The following is a 24,930-nucleotide window of genomic DNA, read 5'->3' as shown; positions in this document are numbered from 1 at the left end:
TTCAAAAGTGCATATCATATATTGAAACAATAAAGATTACACCAAAATATCAAAACACATAATAAAAAATACATAAACAAAGGTAAAATAATTTAATGATTTGCCCATAACATATCGGCAATGTTGTCTCTAATGTTTGTCATATGATCTCCATCAGCCATATTTGTTGTCTCCATGTCACTTATATCATTTTCAGAATCTTCGTTGCTGGTATTTGTATGTCCCATTTCTTCAACAAAATCTTCATCAAAATAATTTGAAATTCTGATAAAATTATGCAATCTCATTGTAGCACTTACCACTTTTTTTTGAATTGCGATATCATATCTCGGAAATTCACTCAAAATCCTCCATTTCTTCTTCCAAACTCCAAATGTCCTTTCAATAACGGAACGTAGAGATGCATGACATCGATTAAACAGTTCTTGTTTATTCTTAGGAGGAGGACCATTGTTGAAATGAGACATGTGATACCTAATAACCCCATTCCGAGAAGATCTATATGGAGCCAAAAAACCTTGCTTATTTGGATACCCAGAATCAGCTACATAATACTTGTCTCCTGGAGGCAAAGGAAAATCAGAATCACCGTCTTGTGCCATCGTGAGAACTGCTGTATCGTGACATGATCCGGGTGCTCCATTCCAAACATATGTAAACAACATATTGAGATCACATATCGCCATGATGTTAAATGATGTCCTATCATGTCGATTCCAGTACATTCCTTGTAGTTCAGGCTTCACTTTAACACATACATGAACTCCATCCACAGCTCCTACAAATCCACTAAAATATGGCCAATATCTCATGTCCATTTGCAGCCTTTCAGGAATTCGAAGTAGTTCTCGTCTTGTTGGAGTCTTAACATAATCACAAGCAAGTAACTATGTCGCCCTAAGAACTTCAAAAAAATTTCTATTCACTGTCTCTTGTGTCCGTCCAAACCGTAATCCAACATCTCTTTGAACTTCATTGTGCCCACAAATTCGCAAAAACATTGCCACACTCTCTTCAAGGCTAACATTAAGAGTGGGATGTAAACCATATTTTGATTCCAATATGTCACATAAAGATCTGAAAACACCAAGAGACATTCGTAGTAACTGAAGACACGCAGCATCATCTTCCTGTAGTCGACGCCAAATATTTCTCCATCCTAAACCACCATCAGTTTGAGCTGCTCCTCTTTCAAAGAAACGATTGTAATAACTCAATGATGGTTGAATTATTAACTCTTCAAATTGCTCATTTTCTAAATTCCATAACTCAAGTCTTTCATCGTGATTTAGATTGTGGGGATTTTGTGATCGCAACTGACATATACGAAAAGCCTGAAAATTTTAACCACAAAATAAAAAACTAAATCAATGAGAAATATCCTTAATCAAAAATTCAATACATAACAAATATTACAAAAGAAAATATAAAACAAAACATAACGACTACAAACAAAGCACGAATCTTATTAAGCTAGTTATCCGATGTGGAATCACTTTCTTGTGTTTCATTTAGATTTAGTCCTCGTTCAGTTCCCCAGATATTGAATAATCCTCCTCGTCTTCGTGGACGTGATGCTTTACTTGTAGAAGCATAGTTCGTGAATTCCGGTGAAACTCCTCTGATAACATTCTCGGAAACAGGAACTTCCTTTTCACGTGTTGTAGTTTGTACTTCTGTTTCTAGGGAAAATCCATGTTGAACATTTCTCGGAGGAATATATTGTGGAGCATCTTGTGATGATCCCCATTGATGAGTGGTCGGTGATGATCCCCATTGAGGAACAGCAGATGTAGGACCCCATTGTTGAGTACTTGTTGATGAACCCCATTGTTGAGAATTTTGAGGCGCACCCCATTGTGAAAAAGGTTGTGTACCCCACTGCGGAACATTTGGCGGTGTACCCCATTGTGGAGCATTTGGCGGTGTACCCCACTGCGGAGCATTTGAAGGTGAACTCCATTGCGGCGCATTTGGCGGTGTTCCCCATTGCGGGGCACTTGGAGGTGTTCCCCATTGTTGAAGACCAGAATTCCATTGCCCACAAGTTGGACTACCAAACTTTTATCCAGATTCTAACCGCTTTCCCACGAATTCGCCGTCCGGTGTATATCCACTAAGAGCTTGTAAGAACTTCAACTTATCTTCTGTGGTTCTTTCGGCTCTGTCAATAAAGTACTTACGCCAAAATCTTTCTTCTTTAAATGCATGAATGCACGCCTAATAGAAATTGGTGTCATTTGGAAGATCCATTGATTCAAATATCTTCACCGCATTATCGAATTCATTGTAATCATCTTCATCAAAAGAATTTGGACGTAGTTGTTGCAAACTTTGGCGTTGAAACTCTCTAAAACCCATCATCGTATCTGTCAGAGTTGTCTCGAATGATTGTTTTCTACGACTTCCTTGGGATCCACTCCTGGCAGTGATCCGGGAGGTTCCTGCACCTCTTTGTGAACTACTTCCACGCCTTAGTCCACTTCGTTGTTGAACTCTAGAAGTAGGAATCTGAAAATGATCAGCAGCTGGTGAAGAATTATGACGCAAATTCTCACGGGTGAACTGATTTGAATGACGCATTTCATCATCAATATTAACGCGATAGACTTCTTCGCTTTCTTGTGTCTCCTGGACCTGAGTGTCTTGCATATCACCGCCATATGTTTCAGTTTCATCATTATTTTGACCATCATTCAGCAACTCTTCTCTTCTTTGGTGCAAGGAGTATTGAGATTGTGATTGGACGTCGTATAATACGAAACATCGTTGCATCACATCCCAAAGCTCCGGTGGTTTTCGTTTAAATGATTTTACAATCCTATCTACCTGTTAATAAGATTATGTAGTTTTTAGCTTACAAATATTATAGATATGTTATTTTTTAAATATATTTTGGTTGTAAGGGATATTGTTTGTACTTACTTCACGATCTTTCCACCATGAATCAGACGCAGATATCACAGATGTCGTAGGATCAACCAAAATACCCGTAGAATTTTTCATTAGATGCTTGTACTTTTTGTATTTTCTTTTCAGCTGATCAAGTTTTTCTTTGAAGAACCGGTAGTTTACGCTGATATTATACATTTGGTTGAACTTAGCAACGACAAACTCTTTACCAGCGGATGTAGGATCTTTGAAACGATAATCGCTCATGGAAATAGCTCGATCGTACAACTCAATAAATACTCGTTCTCGGTTAGGATTCCATTTAAAATTGTCTTCCCTCTATAAATTTACACAATTTTGAATCATTTTATTTTAGTATTTATTAACTATTCTAAAACGTTAAAAAAATATTATATAATTACCCGTGCTGACATTTCAGTAGGTAGATTTATATCTTCTTCATCAGAAAATGTTGTACTTTGTCGACGATTTGAAGTCATATGTACAATTTTAAAATTTTATAAATAATATTAGATCGAGCTAATTAGGAACTATCTTTATAAGCAAAACATGAAAATATAGATTTAAAATCAGTTTGATAGTTAAACATGCATGTGGATTTTGGTAGATATCAAAGACCGTTGGAATCAAGAATAGCACATGATTTCCTAAAATGATTTCCAAGTTGATATTTAAATTTAACCATAAAATCTATATTAAAAAAAAATGGAGATGTTTATATTGATTTTATAATACAAAATCATTTTTTCGTACAAAATCATATTAATTTATGACTGATAAATTTAGAAATAATATCTTAATAATAAATGTATTACTTTCTAAAAAAATAATTATAGTGTCATCTATATTTATTTATTTTTTATTTTCGGTTTTACATTTTATGTGAATTAAAATGTAACACATGTCTTTTTCCAATTGATACAAGTATAAAGTATTATACTAATAATTTACATGTATATGTTTTACATTGAAAATATATTTTTCAAAATATCTCTCTTTTTATATATACTTTCAATTTTTAATAGGTTGAATTAAAATATGACACATTTTCTCTTTTCAGTTAATATATATATATATATATAGTTATATTATTTTTTTACATGCATAAAATATAACTTAAACTCTAAAATAAAATGTTCAAAAAAACCAAAATGTATAATATATATAGAGAGTTTTCCAAATAAATATTCTTATTACGATATATTATATTTGAACAAAAATAATTAATATAATTAATTAAATATAAATAACAATAACAATAAAAAGTAATTTACCTTATGTTGGAGAGAATTGAGGCACAACACTATTAGCAGAGGATAGCACAAATCTACGACAGTCTTTTTTAACTTCCACCCTACATCACAAGAGTTTTTCGATTAATAATTAAAACTAATATAAATAAATAGATACAATTTAACAAAATGAAAATAAAAAATAATATAACCTTAAGCTAGACAAAATGAATATTGCACAACACAGCCTAACCAGTACACACAACACAAACTACTGCACTTTTGTTTTAATTTCCACAATACATAACACAACACGAGAGTTTCATTTTTATTGTCTAAGAATTTTTTTTGGGTGACCGCATGTGTGAGAACTAGTAATTCGTAATGATTGAGGTACAACACAAGACAACACAAAGTTACGGCACCTTTTTTATCTTCCACTTTTTCCAATTAACTATACTATATTTTCAATTATAATTATTATTTATTTACATGCATATTTTATAGATTAAAACTCTAAAATATAAATGTTCAAAAAACTATAAAATTTATATCAGACATATAGAGTTTTCGAATTTCATATACTATATTTTCAATTTTAATATATTATATTTGACAAAAACTAATACATATATGTATATATATATTTATATTTATATAATTACGTAAATATAATAAAACTAAATTAAAAATTATTTTTACCTTAAGCTGAAAATAATGATTGAGGCACAAGACAGCACAAAGTTACTGCACCTTCTTTTTTTATCTCCCACCCTACAACACAAGATTCTTTTTCCAATTAACTATACTATATTTTGAATTATTAATATATGTATTATATATGTGATCAAATTAATATATATGAATGAAACTTACTGTAAGAATGAATGAAGCTTACGACAGTACTAGTATAAAAGAACTACAACACTTTTTTTTTTCTAAGAATGGTAGTGCACATAATTTTTTTTGTTGTCTAGAACCTCTTTTAATCGAAGAAGTATGGAACTACGTATGTTCTTACTCTCTTTATTTATAAGTGGTGAATTATTAATATTTTCAGAATTAATTTAATTTTACTAAAAAATTATATTGGATGAAAAAATGGTGGAATCCGTGAACTGCATCAAAAGTTGAGAGGGTAGAAGGACATGCAGATCATCTGCTTTTACACAGATAAAGACAAAAAAAAGTTACCATTGGACAGGTCTGCTGCTTTTCTTTTCTGGAAAAGCTAAAAACTGTGATTGACTGTGGCAGTACAAAAAATACTAATGCGCATGACATCTGCTAACTATCTGCCTCACCATTCACGCTCTAAATACGCCTCTTGTTCTTTGGGGGAACCTTTCTGGAATCTCACCGTCCGCCTTTTACGCTTGACTTCGAGACAACGATTGATAGATACAAGGAGGGATAGATAAACACCGCTCAAGTATTTAAAAACCAGATTATTACTAATTATCTTACTTAATTTGACTGGTAATTAAAAAAGAAATCACACACATCAGCAAATTATATCACCTCGAAGCAAGGATAATATAAGAAATGTATAAAACAAAATACAAAAGTTGATGCTACTCACGGGATATCTACAACTTCTGATTTATATTTCATGTGATGTCGACCGTACAAACAATTATGAGTCAAGTACTATGTATATATTTGTAAATAATAAAGCTACCATGTCTCGCATAGCTGACCAAAGATATATTTGGGTTATACAATATGGAAAGATAATAAAACAATATGATGTATTGATTTGGCCATGACGTTTTCTCGATTTTTATTTCCTGTTTTTTATACGACGTATACTTGATTTAATTAATACGTAATTCAGTATCATCTGTAATCAAAGTAAATCTACTCTATATTGTTCTTTTATCAGTAAGATATATGTTTAGATTCATTTGGTGCTATACAATAAATCATGTTTTTGTTTGTTTTCTTATCTATGATTCAATTTTTGTAATACTATTTGTTTTGTTTATTGCGTTGACCTGAAGAACCAGCCGACGATGCTTCCAGTTAGGATATTGTGACCTTATCGTTTGTTATTTTCCAATTATTGTCAGCCTGACGCCGTGTCGTTTTTCCAACGTTTTGCGGTCAGATGCCGTGCCGTTTGGGGTTCCTTTTATTTCGATATTGTCGTTTATCAGATCACCTTTACCATTTCCAACATGTGTTGCTCTTCATTTGCTTCAAAATGAAAATCATATGAACGTTAACTAGTACTCCCTCCCTCCGTTTCATATTAAGTGTCGTTGTAGAGAAATTTTCTCGTTACAGAATAAGTGTCGTTTTCGACTTTCAATGCAAAATTTATTAATTTTATTCAGTAATTTATTTTTTTATTAATTGAAATATGGTTAGGTGTATAGGTAATTGTATTTTTATATATATAATATATATAATTAATTGTTTCTTTAATTTGTGTGAACAAACTCAAAACGACACTTAAAATAAAACAGACGGAGCATGTTGCGAATCTCTACAGGTTAGTCAAGGCAAGCGGTAAAATATTACTCCATCCGTTTCTTAATAATAGACTTTTTAGAAAAAAAATTTGTTTGAGAAAGATGTATTTTTGTGTTTTCTATGATAAAATTGTAAACTTCAAGAAAATTAATTGACTTTATTGAATTATTATTGGTTAAATGTTATTGAAAATTGAAAATTGCAGAAAACAATAAATTTATTATGGTAGTTTAATGTGTTTTATTAATATGTGTGAAAATACTAAAAACTTTACTCCCTCTGTTTTTATATGTAAGTAGTTTTAGTCAAAAGTGATAATATCAAGAAAATTATTACTTTTGAAAAAATAACATTTAATACATAAATTTAACCAATAATAAAAAGGTATGGATTATTAGATTGGTCACAACATATGTAAATATGTAATAAATGTAAAAGCTGCTTTGGATTGTGTAAACATCTTATATTGTGAAATAAACTTATTTTGATAAAACTACTTACATATAAAAACATAGGGAGTATCATTTAGGAACAGAGAGAGTAAAATTTAAATTTTCTAACACCAATTTCAATAATACGGAGAGTGGACTATCCATAATTTTAGTATTTTATTTTCTTAACTAACTGCACTTACACGGAAATAAATGCATGATTTCAGCTTACAGTACAAGTGTATACGGATATGTTTCATGGACTTGGAAGATGTGGTGGACCCTAGTACGTGGCCAATTAGTTGCATGGAACATGCCATTTCTCCAAATTATTTGTATCATTTCATATTTCGTGTTGTGTATCAATGAATATAAATTACTTGCCTATTATCACGATCACATATATTATTTTTTATTTGTGAGACATCATATACATCCTACATTAGTGAAACAAATAGTGGTGGAATGACATATAAAGTTAAGTGGTTTAAACTTTACGAAGCGCCAACATAGTACAAAGTACAAAGTACAAACTACATACATCATATTAAAAATACTACATACATCGTATTCCTCCACATTTATAGCCATGATGTACATGTACACATGTATAGAAATTATGTACATGTTCACATATATACAAATGATGTAAATATTCGTGATATCTTTTGCAACATGTATCTCAGTTTCTTTTTTTTTTTAACAAAAAAATGTATCTCAGTTTCTGATAAGAATATTGTTAGTTGAATAAAAAAAATGTTTGTCTTCGGTATAATAATTAAACGTTGTCTCATCTCATGTATTGCACCAGTTAGGCATTTGGTATTTAGCAGACTTTTTGTTAGCTAAATAACAATCGTAAGAGTTGTTATTAAAAAGTAGTAAAAACTAAAAGGTATTCCTTTCTAAAAAAAGCTAAAAGGTATTGACAAAAGGTTTAGTAGAAAATAAACATGTTAATTTATTAAATATATTGAGTTGATATATTGTAAACGAAAATATTAATATTATCAATTAATTCATAAATGAGAGCCATAAGATAAGAGTTCATATATATTTATGTAACCGAAAAATATTTGATAAACTAGATGTTCACATAAGAAAATAATAGTAGAAGCAAACATGTATTATAGATTAGATTAGAACAACAATTACTTTTCAAAATTATACATTCCTCAACAATCAAATGATCATTTTCTTGCTTCTCAAGTTATCTTTTGCAAATACTTTTGATAATATTCTTTGGATGCCCAAAACAATGAAGAAGAAAAATGATTAAGAAGGAAAATGAACATAAGAGGAAACTTTCAGCTTTCTAGCTGTCGTTTATTTTCTAAATACCATTTTACACGATTTTCAAGCATACTTACTACTACTAGATTTTAAATGGGTACTGTTTAATAAATTGGTTAGATCGTCATTATTAAGCAAGGTATAACTTATAGACATATAGGAAAAACGGTCTAGACTTAATTCGAAATAAATTTAGAGAACTTTATTTAAAATAATAAACGAGTAGATAAAAATAAAAACCAAAAGGTTGCTGCATATTTCTTTTTTTTTCTCCTAGCATAATCTCATGAAGAAACTGTTTAGCCCAGAAAATAAAATAAAAATTTGAACACATGTATGTATAGAAAACACGTTTGGATTATGCCTACTTTTAGAACAGATGATAAACTTTAGGTTAAGATATGTATTTCTTGTTATTCAAATGGCAGCTACATAGTAAACAAAACATTTATCTTAAACATTGACAATGAATTATGATGGCGACCGGAAGGTTGCCTCTTTAAAGTCGTCTTAGTTAAACTCAAAAAGTTTGTGTTATCATCGACTTTTAATTTGTGTGACTCTATACGCCCAGTTAAACGGAGTATTCTATTTAATTGCATAGTGAGTTGTGTATAAAATAATTTGGATTTTTCATATGTTTGGACATGACATACAATTGTACGTTGTTAGAGCAAAGAGATACACAAATACACAATGGTCGGGATGATGATGAAAAATACTTACATAATACTAATAGTACATTTTACTGATTTTTTTTTATTATTTTATAAATTTCTATACACATATTAGTTTTTTATAAATTTGATTTACTAGCTTTATGATGATTGTTGTCCCAAAATACGATACTATTTACCTTTGAATCTATACTCAAACTATATACAGTCAAACCTTTATAAATTAATAATGTTGGGACTACACCAAAATTATAATTTTTTTATTAATTTATAGAGATATTAATTTATCGATATACTAATTGAACCAAAAACTCAATTTGAGACTATAAAATTATAATATTTTATAGAGATTTTTAGTATATATTAATTTATAGAGAATTAATTTAAAGAGGTTATACTGTAATTACTTAATAGTTTATTTAGAGATTTAATCTTTATTCAAGCAGATAATCATATATTTTTATGTCAGAATTATTATTTACAATTCACACATGTGTATTTTAAAATTCTAAACTTCATTATGACACAATAACAATAGTCTTACAAACCATTAACACCTTGTATCTCCAGTCCAATAACAATCCACGTTGAATTATTTGGTATTATGAATATTAACATATAATAAGCATTTGGGTGCCTATTGGTTAGCATGTCTTCGTAAATAATTAAGCCACATGGGATCACATGGACCATCGTAAACTATCTCAAATATTTTATCTACCATATTTTTACTTTTTCGCTTTTATTATGTCTTTATATAGCATTGATTTAAATCCCTACATCATATACATTTTTATACATCCACTACTACAGTTAGGTAATTTTAAATTTTTCTTAAATATAATGTACCTACGCAAAGCATCTCCATTAACACGTTACTAGATTTTGAACCCGCCTAATTTATATATACAAAATTTCATTTTATCTCATTAGTGATATATACGTATAACATTAACAATATAGCTAAACGTTTATCTGACTTTTCAAACATAATAATTTTATATTTTGTACGATGTAAATTAATTGTTTCAAATCGTCACATGTATTTTGTCGTTTTTATTATATATTTATTTTATTAGATTTACATTTTACTATTAGACAAATTGATGTATAACAAAATGATTTATCTATCTTAGGGGTTGCAAAAAAGTTTTAAAATACTAAAAAATAATTTATTATTTAGTAATTTATTTGTATTATGACATTCGTTAAAATAATAGTTAAACATTTGGTTTATTTATTTATATATATGATAAAATGAACTACTAAATATTAAATGAAACATTATGTGTAATCTTATTTATAGACGGGTTAGTGATTATTAAGGTATTTATCATGTTTAAAATAGCAAAAAACGCGGAACAACATATTATGATTTAAATGCAATTGAGAAAATATAATATGTTAGCTATTATATAATATTAATAGTAGAAGATTTTGGAAACTTCATTAGAAAGAATAGTATATTAGCGATTTTATTAAAATATGAATAAATTATTGCATGATTATGTTCAATATTCATATTCCATTATAATGAATATTAGATTTTAATCTATACTTTCAAAAACATGATTATTTTTAATTAACAAAAAATATATTTGTTTATTTAACTTGTTTCACATTGTTTATTGTCTTATATCTAATAATTTATCGATCAAAATTTGTTTTAATATTGGCTAATGGAAATGAGTTAATACAATTATTTATCATCTCTTATTTATTTGATGTATAACCTGTAGATAATTGTAATATATTTTTCATATTCTGAAATCTGTTTGTTTCAAAAAAATATAGATTTTATTGTAATTTTTACATATATATAGTAGATAATAAAAATAGTCAGGTAGATTCTCAACATTGTTAGATTTCAAACAGATATAGATTTAAAAAATGTTGATTTGTTAGATAATTAAGTTTTTTTTATAATCGTGGTGTGATCCCAAAAGTTTTCTAAACCCAATGACTAATCACTATGAAACCAATAGAAATTCGAGTTTTCTTGCCACTTAAGGCATCTGCGAGTGGTCGGGCTCGAACCAAGGTGGCGGAACTCACAGCTGTGAGCCCTTTACCACCAGAGCTGGAGGTCCTGGTTATATAATTGAGTATTATATAAATTTAATTTTGGTATTGGTCAACATAAATATAAAAAAATATATTGTGAAATTATAAGTAAAGTATAACATAATATATGAAAAGTATAACATTTTATGTGATGGTAAATATATGCTTTGAAAATTATTTTATAAATCAAGCTTTAGATTCGTGTAGTTTTAGAACCAAGCAAAAAGAAACCAAGCTTTAGGCTTCATCAAAAAAATTGAACAAAAAAGAAAAGTTAAAGTTGGTACAATTTTGAATATCAAAATATTTTTTTGATGAAGTCCTGACTTTATTAATCATTTACCTTATTCTACGTATAAGTCCTGACTATTGTTTTTTGTAAAAAAAATCGTGACTATTTTTAATGAAGAGAAAATTATAGAACAGCTAGATTATAGGTAAATCTTGTTTTAATATTTTGCATTAATAGGTCAAATATATAGAAAATGATAAAACCATTAAGGATCTTACGGACTTTAATACGGCGATGCTTGGTAAGCAATTGTGGCGGCTGATAGAGAAACCGTATACCCTTTTTTCTCGAGTTTTCAAAGGACGGTACTACAGGAATGCTTCACCCTTAGAACCGATTCGCTCTTACTCTCCGTCATATGGCTGGAGGAGTATTATTTCTGCTAGATCTCTGGTTTGTAAAGGACTAATTAAACGGGTGGGGACAGGATCATCCATATCTGTATGGAATGATCTCTGGATCCCATCCACTCGCCCAAGACCAGCAAATAAAAACCTTAATTACAGTTACCCGGATCTCACAGTGGATTCCCTTATTCATTCGGAATCCCGCACATGGAATCTATCGGCGATAAGGAATTTGGTTGATCCTGAGGATATTAAAATCATTACAAGTATTCCTTTGAGTAAAAATCGGATGGAAGATAGGAATGGATGGCATTTCACTAACAATGGAAAATACACTGTACAATCTGGGTACCAAGTAGAACGTGTCTATTCAGATAAGGAAAAACCACTGGAATTTTATGGACCCACAGTGGATGCCCTTAAAGCATACTGCTGGAAATTGCAGTGTCCTCCAAAGATAAGGCATTTCTTATGGCAGTTGCTTTCAGGTTGTATAGCAGTCATGAAGAATCTAAATGCGAGAGGAATACAAGGAGACATATTTTGTTCCCGTTGTGGAGACCAGGAAGAATCGATTAACCATGTATTTTTTGATTGTCCGCCAGCACGACAAGTGTGGGCATTATCTAAGATACCATCGAATCCGAATATTTTCCCTACAGATTCTTTCTTTGCTAATATGGACCATCTCTTTTGGAGAGTTAATCTAAAGATGGATGATCATCAGTTTGCATGGATCTTATGGTATATTTGGAAAGGTCGGAATAATAAGATTTTTAGCAATATTGATATTGATCCGAGGGATACCCTCAAAACAGCTGAACTGGAATCAACACTTTGGGCTGAGGCTCAGGTTATAAGGGATCAGCGAGTGGCACCGGTTGTACATATTAATTCCATTCAAACGAATTCAGGAAGATGGTGTTTTATAGACGGCTCGTGGAAAGATAAGGATTTGTTCTCAGGGCAAGGCTGGTATAGTACTTTACCAGGCTTTGATGGTTTGTTAGGCGCACGAAATGTCCGTGCATGTTTATCACCTCTCCATTCGGAGATGGAGGCATTGATATGGGCAATGGAATGTATGAAGAGTTTAAGACAGGTTCAGGTTACGTTTGCAACGGATTGTTCTCAGTTGGTGAAGATGGTTTCAGAACCGGAGGAATGGCCAGCATTTGGACCCTATCTAGAAGATATTAAGCTTTTGAGGAGCAGTTTTCTCAACTCAGACATCGTTCATGTACCAAGGACGGCGAACCAAAAGGCGGATAGCTTAGCACGCAATGTCCGGCATCAACCGTCTTTATGAGTCTGTAAATTGTTTGCTGTCAAAAAAAAAAAGATAAAACCATTAAATGCTATGATTTTCTAAGAGATGGTCCAAAATGAAATATCATACATGAAAAAATTAATAACTTCTATTTTAATAGATAAGATTTAATATTTTGCATTAATAGGCCAAATATATAGAAAATGATAAAACCATTAAATGCTATGATTTTTTAAGAGATGGTCAAAAATGAAATATCACACATGAAAAAAGTCATGACTTCTGTTTTAATAGATGAGATACTTGAAGATTCTTTGTTATTTATACACAGTTTAGTAATTATGGCACACGGTATCGTTGGTTCCACGTCGAGCATCTTAATATTCTAAACTATATAACTAATTTTACATTCTTTGCGAATCCAGCTGATAATTTTAAGACGCTAAACGTGAATAATCAGTAAATTAACATACAATCTCTCTCACACAAGTAATCTACAATATATCCCAAATTAAAGAAAAAACAAGTGGCATTCGATTAGTTAAATAGTAAAATAAACGGTCGACAGTAAATTAAGCAGCGAGACTCTCATTTAGCTAATCAGACTGCTTACAAAACTGCTTGAATATCTAAAATCCAACGGCTATCACATCATACAAGTCCACAATGTCTCGATTGGTATAACGTCTCAATCACGTAAACCATAACCGCACATTGTTCCTATTAACCGATCCGATCGTTACTCTATGAAAAAACGTAAACCTTACGTTTCTATGTTAAAATTCACATTTTTTTGTAGTCTAACCATTACTTCTAATTCTTCTTATTGGAATCATGAAATTAATATTATTGACACAAATAATTACAATATTTTGTCTATGCAGCAGCAAATCAATCCAATATACTGTAGCATTCTTCATTTAAGAATTAAGATAATAAAAATAAGTTCTATTAATTAACGAATTATATAATATTTCACTTTCAGTTTCTAGCTTCTAGAAGACCTATCTGACGTCAAAAAAAAAAAAAAGACCTTTTCTATAAAGTGCCAGCACTATTCTCTCTCACATCATCATTCATATCACAACCTGAATACTTTTGCTGAAAAAATTATCACATCATCTTTTTTCTCTTCAACCTTGATATTTCTGTGACAATGGAGCTTATACCTGATCTTCTGGATACCCTAGCCCGCGAGTGTCTCCTACGCACCTCCTACAAGCAATTTCCTCTGATCTCCTCCGTCTGCAAAGTCTGGAAGCGAGAGATCAGTCTCCCTGATTTTTTACGACACCGGAAAGCTTCAGGACATAGCCAGGAGCTTGTTGTCTTGTCTCAAGCTCGTGTCAACCCGGTTTCACAACTCGGATCGGGAAAGACCATCCCCACGCCAGTGTACCGGATCTCTGTTCTCGAACCAGAGTCCGGTTTATGCACCGAGCTGCCTCCGGTTCCCCGAAAATCCAACGGGTTGCCTCTGTTTTGTAGATTAGCTTCTGTCGGGACGGATCTTGTTGTGATTGGTGGACTTGACCCGGTCACATGGCGGACTTCTGACTCGGTCTACATCTTCAGCTTCTTGACTTCCACGTGGCGTAGCGGGACAAGCATGCCAGGTGGACCACGGTCCTTCTTCGCCTGCGCTTCGGATTCTGAACGGAACGTGTTCGTGGCCGGTGGACACGACGAAGACAAGAACGCGCTGACGTCAGCTATAATGTATGACGTGGCGGAAGATAGATGGGCTTTGTTGCCAGATATGGGCCGTGAGCGAGACGAATGCTCGGCGACTTTCCATGCTGGCAAATTCCACGTCATTGGTGGTTACTCCACGGAGGAGCAAGGGCAGTTTAGTAAAACCGCTGAATCTTTCGACGTCACCATGCGGCAGTGGGGTCAAGAAACGAAAGACTTTCTCGCTCACGGGATTACATGGCCACCGGTCTGTGCAGCCGCTGAGAACGGTGAGCTCTACGCTTGCTGCCGTCGTGATCTGATGCTGAAGAGTGGTGACACATGGCAGAAAGTTGTGAATCTACCTGATGACGTGTGCAATGTATCATACATGGCGGTAAGGAGGTCTGGGAATGTGGTCGTGATCGGTTCGGCCCGGTACGGCGAACCAAGTGTAGGGTATAATTGGGATATGAGCAACTCTCGATGGGCAAAACTGGAAACACATGAAAAATATGAAGGCCACGTTCAAGCTGGTTGTTTCTTGGAGATATAAGCAATGGGACGTCGTTCAGGCAAAATGATGCAAGATTGGTCGGTTGGTTTCTCGTAGTTGTGACTGTACAAGTATTCTAGGGATATTAAGAAAAGGTTATAAGCTTCACTGTAAATTTATTGTTGATTGGTTTTACATTTTTGTGTGGTGTTACTAAAATTTGCGGAAAATCTACTTTTTTGGATAATTAAATTTGGTCCAAATAGGCCCAACTAAATCCTTACTCTATAGTATTACTGTTATGATCCACAAAAGATGAAAGCTTCAGTGGACAAGACTAAACTATCGAAGTGTTATGTTGGGGCCCAATTAGTGCATGATTTGAAAATTTAACACCCTTCTTGTTGATATATCCGAAGCCCTTTAAGAGTTACAACCTTTGGATCGCCGGATTCAGCTTCCTCTCTTTCCTTTCGCTTTCTTCTTGCTAATATTGCTATAGTTCTTACTTTTGTACCTCAAGTTATTTGTCTACTTCAACATATGTGTTGATACACTTGTATTTTCATGAACAACAATAATTTATAAAAACTTAGAAAATGTCACCAAAGCCCAGCTGTTTTGGTCAAAACCTACAAATGTTCATAGATAGAGAGGCCCACGTAAAACGATGACGAAGCCTAGGGTAAGAAACGAATAAAATGGTTTGGCGGCAAATTCTGCAAATGGCAACGAATATCTATCGAATATTCCAAATATGATCTGTCATTTCCCTTTCTTTGATAAACTACGAAACAAAAGAAAAGTGAGACAAACATTGGAGGTTGCATCAGAAAACAAGCTGTTATTCTTCCAATTACGACTAAACTTCAATTTTTGTTTAATACTGTAAAAAAATTATAATAATTACATTTAAAACAAATGAACCTAGTTATCTGCGGTGATTGTGTCAAGACAAATGAGGCAAAAAGTTTCCGGAACTTGTGTCGGTGAGAGATCGAATCAGAGGAATTGTTAAGACAGAGAGATGGAACGTTGGATCAGAGGGACTCTCAGACACCAACCAATCCAAGGGTCTTGATCTATTTGAGGTGGTGATGGACCCCAACTTACCCGCAGGAATATCATGGGACCGCTCCTTAACTCTTGCAAGTTGCAAGGTCACTTGGTTTGGTGTAGTGTGCATACAAATTATTAATTTTATACAAAATTTTCCCCGGTAGTTCAAAAAAAAAAAAACATGATTTTCCCCGCTATCTTCCATTTACGCAAAAATAAAATCCAAATATTATATTGGGAATTTTTGCAAAATTGACTCAAAACTCAAAATCAACCATAAAACTAACCTATATTTTTTTGGAAATTTTCTTTGCCTTATTCACCCTATAAGTACAAATTATTCACGAAAATACCATTATTTTTTTTTTTTTTTTCGAAAATGACATTTTAAATCTCTCAAACTCATCATTTTCAATTATTTACAAGATTGTCATTGCTATCAATACACCAACCACTATAAACAACCAATTTGAAACTCTTAATGCACATAAAATCGAGTTACACTTCTTCTTTCTCAATTCTTATGAACTAAAAACAACATCTTTTTATTTTCTCTCTATATTCATAAAAAAAATCAAGATTTTGTTTCTAAAATTTTTATGGTTCATAAAGCCATTGAAGTTTACGATTCTTGGTGAGTCACTTTTGTTTGAGATTCTGGGTGCTTGGAAATGACTTATGTGTGCTAAACAATTTATTTCACTGGTTGAAACTATGAAATCAGTTTTTTTTTTCAAATCTGCTCGCCCAGACGACTTCCGGGTAAGTCTTCTAGCTATAGACGACTTACATGGAAGTATTCTGGTCAATGCATATGTTAGTTTTGCAATTGACTTTTAAATGTGTTTTTAGAGACAACTTACATGTAAGTCGCCCATCTTTGTTTGTTAAAAAAAAAATTTGAGACGACTTCCATGTAAGTCGTCTAAGGTAAACGGGTTAGTTTTGCATTTGACCGGATTGCGTCAGAAATTTGACTTTTTCTGGACGACTTACACATAAGACGTCCAGTAGAAAATTAAAAAAAATCAACATTTTGTTATATCTTCGTCTCTGGTTAGTTTTGCAATTGAAAAATAAAACATAAAAATTTATTTTTTTCTAGACGACTTACATGGAAGTCGCCCGTTAGACAACTTACACGAAAGTCGTACATGATTTTATTCCGAGATTCTGGTCAAACCTTGCTTATCTTGGACGACTTCCATGTAGGTCGTCGGGCGGACGACTTCCGTGTAAGTCGTCTAGAAAAAAATAATTTTTTTTTGTTTTATTCTTCAATTGCAAAACTAACCTGAGACGACTTACATGGAAGTCGTCTTGGTATAACAAAATATTGATTTTTTTAATTTTCTACTAGAAGACTTATGTGTAAGTCGTCTAGGAAAAGTCAAATTTCTGATACAATCCGGTCAAATGCAAAACTAACCCGTTTACCCTAGACGACTTCCATGTAAGTCGTCTCGAATTTTTTTTAAAACAAACAAAGATGGACGACTTTCATGTAAGTCTTCTAGGTTAAAAATCAATTGCAAAAGTAACCCAAATGGACGACTTCCTAGAAGTCTACCAGACAACCTCCGTGGAAGTCGTTTGCGTCAATGTTTAATAAACTTTCATTTTCTCTAAAACTATAATGACTTTTTAATATTTTTTTGTTAATTCATGTATATTAGTCGATATTTGAGCTCCTGAATGAAATTCATAACTTAATCGGTTTTAATTATGAGTTTACCGATATTCATGTGTTAAGTAACTTTAAGATATGTTTATTTAATTTTCAAAAGTGTAAAGTAACTTCAAGAATATCAAGTAATATGGTTTAATGTGTCTTTTTAGATCATAAGATATACTTTTTTAACTTTCAAGAAATTTAAAATTTTAATTTTCACTTAAAATTTTGAGTTTCCTGCTTAAATTTTAATTTTCCGCTTAAATTTGCCGCTTATATTTCAATTTCCCGCTTTAAATTTAAGTCTTCCGAGAAGACTTCTAATGAAAGTGTTATATCTTTAAACTTATGTAATGGTTTATCTTTTGTGAATTTGACTAAGTTTTCTTGAGAATTCTTCTCCTTTAGTTGTAATAAATTTGATTTATTTTATTTTATTGTGTTTTGCTATTGAAGTTGTATCCATAACTTCAATTATGTCAAGTAATTTTGGCAAGATAATATTGTGGAATATGAACATATTTACCAAATTTTTTTATTAATATCTCTTCAAATTTACAAAAAAAAAAATCACAACTAAAGGAGTACACATGTAAATTACAAAACAGACCAGAAACAAAACTATTATAGATCATTTCTTTACAAAGACAAGTTTGGACTCCACTTGATATAAAAGAAGACTCCATTAGAAGATTTCCAGGAAGTCTCCTGACACATTATATTTTAGAAGACTTTAGAAGACTTCTAGCGCATTATATTTTAGAAGACTTCCCATAAGTTTTCCAAAATCTGCTCCATATCAGGAAAAATATGTATATCAGACCCAGATCTGAAAAACCTGCATATAAAAAAATGTTCAAATGACTTAAAAAAATAAAAAATGAGTGGAAGATTATATATATATTTTTATAGAACACACAAAGTACAAATCCAATTGGAAGATGAGAACCATCTTGTTAAAAACCTGCAACAAAAAGATAGATTAGTGAGAAAGACATGAGACAAAAATGAAAAATTCGTATAAACTTTAGTATTTTCAAGTCAAAGAGACTATAGTGGGTTTGGAGAGTTTTAATTTGAAAAAAATGTAAGAATTTTATGCAACAGGAGGTCACCAAATGAAGAAAAATCAAACATAAAAACTTACCAAAACGCTTAGATCTGTTACGAAAGGGAGACATGTGAGAAGACTCCGTCAGAAGACTTCCAGGTAAGTCATCCTGGAAGTCTTCTAGCGCATCATAATTTAGACGACTAACAGGTAAGTCGTCTTAGAAGTCTTCCAGATCTGAAAAACCTACATATCCAAATTCAGATCTAAAAAACCTGCATATCCAAAAACGTTCAAATGGCTTAAAACAGAGAAAATGAGTGGAATATTAGATAGATCTACCTTTATAGAACACACAAAAATACATATATAAAATTAATAGATCTACCTTTAAATGAGTGGAAGATGAGAACCATGTGATGAAAAACCTGCAAAATAAGATAAACTAATGAGAAAGACATGAGACAAAAACAATAAATTGATATAAAGTTTGGTGTTTATAATTTCAAATGATTAGAGAGAGGTTGGAGAGTTTTAGAATGAGGAACATACCATTTTTGTTGCAGTTATTTGAGATGAGGTGAGAGAATGTGTAAATTTTTCATTATATATGGTGACAAAAATTCCAATAATGTTAAATATTTTCGATTCAGAAGACTTTTAAGTTCGTCTTCTAATAGAAGACTTACTAGACAACTTACTTGTAAATCGCATAGAAGACTTCAATATTTTTAGCGGGAAACTAAAATATTTTTAGCGAGAGTTAGAAGACTTTCAGAGAAGTTTTCTAATCGCCAGACGACTTACATGTTAGTCGTCTAGACCCTAAAAATATCTCTTAGACTAAATTAACTAACTAAAACACTTCATAAAATCAAATAAACTTAAAAAGTATTTACTATACACAAAAATAAACACATATAGGTAAAATTTTAATTTTTCAAAAAAATATTTAAGCTTTCCAAAATCTAACCCTAAGAATGCATACAATACTACAACATATGTTATCAAACCCTAAGCAAAAAAATATCGTGATTAACTACTTTCACTCATCTATGTTGAAAACTACTCAGTTTTATTATATCTTAATTTATATCACTTAAAATTGTTTATAATTACATGATTTTAATTTGTCACTTATCAAAATATTTTTTTAAAAACATTATGAATTATTTTTAAGATCAACTACACCAGAAGATTTGAGAGAGTAAAAGTCACTTCTTAAAATAATTTGAATGATATCAGTTTACTAAATCTTGTTCTTAGGTACATTTTTTTATAAAGATTGTATTTTCTACTGCATCATTCTTTTTTTTGTTTAGAATACATGAATATATATATATATATATAAATAAAAAATTTATTGATTGACCATTATCATAATTTATATTAATAATACTTTTAAACTATTATATTCTCTATAGAATTTTAACCGCTAATATATATATATATGGAATAAAATATGTTAAATTTTTAATTTTAATATTCATCAAAAATATTTCCTTAAAAATGATAATTTTATCTGAGCACAAAAATTAAAATATATGCAACATTATTATTAGTTATTAGGGTCCAATTTTTATTTTATAAATAACATCATTTTAATTATATAAGAATATTATATGATAGATCCTCGAGATACGCTCAAATTGGCAGAAACAGAATCAACACTCTGGACTGAGGCACAGGTACCCAAGGAAAACAGAAGAGTCTTACCGATCGAGCCTACAACCCTTCCTTCGATTCCAGGAAGATGGTGCTTCACAGATGGCTCTTGGAAGGAGAATTATGTTTTCTTAGGACAAGGTTGACTTAGTACTTTAGAAGGTTTTGCTAATTTGTTGGGGGCGAGGAATGTACGGGCTTGTCTAACTCCTCTGCATGCGGAGATGGAAGCTTTATTATGGGCAATGGAATGCATGAAAAATTTACTTCAATTTCAGGTTACGTTTGCAACGGATTGTTCTCAATTGGTAAAGATGGTTTCGGAACCAGAAGAATGTCCAGCATTTGCAAATTATTTGGAAGATATCAAGAACCTGAGAGAGAGTTTCATTAGATCAAAGATCATCTATGTACTAAGGACGCAAAATTCAACGGCGGATAGCCTAGCACGCAGTGTCAGGAAACAACCGTCTTTCGTCGTTAACATGGATCAGGATCTCTCGGTGTGGTTCACAGAGTCAGTATGAATCTGTTTTTGATGACAAAAAAAAAATGATAGATGTCAGAAAATTAGTCTATTATTAATTTATTAATAAACTGTATTGTATATGCTATTTAATTAGTTAAAAATATCCTGGAAATACACTAATTTCAACTAATTGTTGAAATGGTTGTATAATATACTTATTAACACTTGAGACGACAACTATTTGTAATCGACAACATTAATCGCTGTGTTTAAAACTATCATGTCCTAAAACTAAGGCTGGGTGAAATCACCTTAATTCCACATGGGAATAAGTATATTAGCATTCATGTTTTTATAAGGTGAAGAAAATTATGAAACGACATACTTTGTGGGCCTGTGGCTAAGATTTCCATCAAAAATATTGGAGAATAAAAGTTGTCATAAAGGTTTTTCGTCCTAAGTTGTCATAAAGGTTAGATCAATCATCAAAATTATATATAAAAGCATGGATGGTATAAGATTACCATTTTTATCTATACTTTGCTTTTTGAATTTTAATCCCAGTTGTACTAAGATATTCGACGTGATCGGTAGAAAATAAAAATACATAAATGAGACTGATATAAAGAATTATCGTTGTTTTCAGACATATAATAAAAAAAAAATTAGATTTTTTTATTTGTTTCCTTACTCACAAGTGGTAGTGATACGGTGTAGAAGAACATAGAAAAATTATACCATTTACCATTAAAAACTATTAAGTTATAAAACTTATATTTAGTTATTAACCAGAAGAAATATTTTTTAGAAATTAATAGCAAATCCAAAAGAAAAGGAAGAAAATAGATTTAACTAGTGTGCATTACAATGGACATAATTATATTTGTTGGGCTCCAAATAAGTTTGTATTAATCATATAAAACGAAGGTAGATATTATGAGGTATTAAATAAAAAGATTATTATTATTTTTTTTTTGAAAAATGGCTTACTATTAAATACTAGAAAGATACAAGAGAATGACTCTGCCATAGTGTTCAGAATAGAAGTAAAACAAATTGCACGCAAAGCTTAACATAGTTATAAAAGAAGGAACGAGAAGATGAAGAACTCAATGGTATTTGAGTCTTAGCTGGAAGAACGATGATGAGCAGTACCACCTCTTCCACGCCTTCCTTTCTTACCGAATGTAAACCACTCCATATCCTTTAGTTTCTGAGAAGGCTTTAAGCAACGACCTCCACGCGATCTATGAGCCATATCCGAACTACATCTTGAATTCACCGCCAAAGTGAAACCAAATTCATCTGGCACTTGCGAATTAAGAATAAGAGGATCTGACACTGAAGCTGGAGATGACGGCAACGAGGAGTTGAAGACAAAAGGTGAGTTAGTGTTGACTGTTTGGGCCAGAGAATGAGTGGGGGAGGAGACAATTTCAGTCTCTATTTCCTCTTCCAACATGGCTAGGTTTGCAAATCTGTTTGAGCTTGATGCTTCACCTAATTGCTTGCTTGATCTTATCTCCATGGTCACCTAATGTGGTCTCACATTTCAAATCCATTGCTGGAGAGGGTGAAAGTGAACCTGCATTAATGAAGTCTAGAGGAGCATAGACAGTATGTGAAACAGATGTTGTCGAAGTGGAGGTCTCGTTGTAACCAGAATTGGGGGTCAATTGTGCCTTTTCTGACATGCAATCTGTTTCAGATGAAGGAGCTTTTGAAGTTTTGGAGACAACTTTTGGAGAACTTACAGCATGGGTAGTCTCAGTCGCTATTGAGGCAGATTGTCTGGGAGGTGTAGGGACATTTACCTCAGTGTTGTTTATAGTAGTTCCAGTTGACTTTACCTCTCCCATAAGGATAGGATCCAGCCATGGCTTACTAGTGAGCATTGGAGCACCTATACCTGAAGCTATCCAGCTTATTCCCTTTTTGGAGTAAAGTTGATGCGGAATATTCTTCAAGGTGAGCCAAACCGGAATAGTTGTAATTTCAAGCAGAGCTAGAGTTCCAGCAGGATTCCAAGCAGACACAAACAAAATACAATCATCAACATGCCAAATTCCTCTCTGTGTTACCCATTTACGAGTAACCTCATCTGGAATGTGGAAGAGAAAGGAGGAATCTCCTAACTGGCGAGTGTAAATACGACATCTTGTTCCCCAAATCCTATTCACCACCAGACTGAACCAATCCATTAGGAGGGGAAGAGCATCTATATAATTGTCCTAAAACAAATTCCTTTTGATTTTCCAGACCTTCAAGGAGTACATCGCGAGGAATGCCCATCCTCTAGAAACTCTGTACAGCAGCGACGGTAGAGCCGTCGATTGAATCACGATGTTGACTTAGGGTTGTCGCAGAAAAAAAAGGTTATTCATAATTTGTTTTAAAATCATTTATGTAAGTGCTCGAGATAACTTATAATAAGTTGCACTTGCGCTTACAGTCTTCTTCCTTAGAGTAACACTTGGGCGCATGAATAGATTTAGGGATGATACAACAAATACATCTGGGTAAATGTTTTAGGCGCACTGGGCATATTATTTGCATGCACTTGTTTCTTAGCTGCAGGGCCCGCTTCAAAAACAAAAAAGTAACAACAATATCATTCGGAGGAAAAAATAATTATTAATGATATTATCATGTGATTGCAATGGTGAAAAAAATAGATGATGAACAAAGTAAAACTTTTTTAAATACATACATTCATGAAGAGAAAATAAAGCAATCAAGATGATGCAAAAGATAGCAAACTGTGATGACGCGACATATTGTTCTCTTACGATACCAACACGTTTATTATTATTTCTTTTGAATATTACATTTACTCGTTTTTGGTGTAATTTCTATTTAGATTAATTTATAGATAGAAGTATGTAAACTAGCAATGTGTCTTGTATGTGGATACATAAAAAATTGTTAGATTTGTTTGACTCGTTTTTTTCTAATTATTGTCCGGTAATCATATTAATGTTTAACCTTTTTTTTTCTTATTCAGCTGTTTATATAAACAGTCAAACTATTTCGTGATAACTATATTAGACTAATACATATGAGTTATTAACTGAAGTACTTTTTCGGAAAAATAAATTGCTATTTATTTGGAAGTTCCATCAGAGTTCATGAGGAAGAGGAAGCCAAGTTGAGATCTCAACGATATGACTTATAACATCTCAAAAGATTCAGACGACTTTCCGGAGCTATATTCGTAACTGTATTTTTGTTTGGCCAGAAAGAACCGACTGTAATTTCACAAGGCTTTTAGTTTAGTTTTGCATTTGATTCAAGTTTTGATATAGTTTTGCATTTAAAATTAAGTTCTGAGTTATGTTTTGCAAATTCTTTATTATATTTTTAGATACCATAAAAGTATCTGACACCACTTAGTGATAAAAGAATAAATTAGAGCATGATTATCGGGGGTTCTTAGGATGAGGTTTTTAACGGAAAATAAGAACATGTCTCTTAACTTTTAACTAAAAAACTAACTAGTTCTTAAATAAGAGTTTTAAGAGCCGGTTCTTAGCTTTTGTAGTTAAAAGTTAAGAGACGAATTCTTATATTCCGCTAAAAACTCCACCCTAAGAACTCTCCAATAATCATGCAAGGGCCACGTATTCTTTATCATATAATTCACATCAATAAATCACAAACCACCATTCAACATTTTACCTATAAACAAATGACCCATCCGTCACTCATTTTAATAAATAGATCTTTATTTTTTCTTCTTAACCACGAGATCATTTTTATGGATATATCCACGATGTTTTTAATAATAAGATAGACGTACAACCATTTTATGGCATTGTCAATATAAACGTTGGGTATCACTGGTGAC

The 24,930-nt window shown here is 31.9% G+C and overlaps 1 protein-coding gene and 2 pseudogenes across 1 annotated transcript; 1 reads left to right on the top strand and 2 right to left on the bottom strand.

Moving 5' to 3' along the window:
• Window positions 1-35: 35 nt before the first annotated feature.
• Window positions 36-1,323, bottom strand: LOC125591292 (annotated as a pseudogene).
• A 150-nt stretch (window positions 1,324-1,473) lies between these two features.
• LOC106350486 lies at window positions 1,474-3,159 on the bottom strand (annotated as a pseudogene).
• A 10,894-nt stretch (window positions 3,160-14,053) lies between these two features.
• On the top strand, window positions 14,054-15,419 carry LOC106414046 (F-box/kelch-repeat protein At1g15670). The gene has a single exon (XM_013854762.3). It carries the CDS (start codon window positions 14,154-14,156, stop codon window positions 15,225-15,227), a length of 1,074 nt encoding a protein of 357 aa, XP_013710216.2. The 5' UTR covers window positions 14,054-14,153; the 3' UTR covers window positions 15,228-15,419.
• Window positions 15,420-24,930: the final 9,511 nt, after the last annotated feature.

Source organism: Brassica napus, chromosome C8, assembly GCF_020379485.1.
Source record: "Brassica napus cultivar Da-Ae chromosome C8, Da-Ae, whole genome shotgun sequence".
Classification (NCBI taxonomy): Eukaryota; Viridiplantae; Streptophyta; class Magnoliopsida; order Brassicales; family Brassicaceae; genus Brassica; species Brassica napus.
Note: the sequence above shows the minus strand (reverse complement) of the source record. Positions and strands in the feature narration are given on the sequence as shown.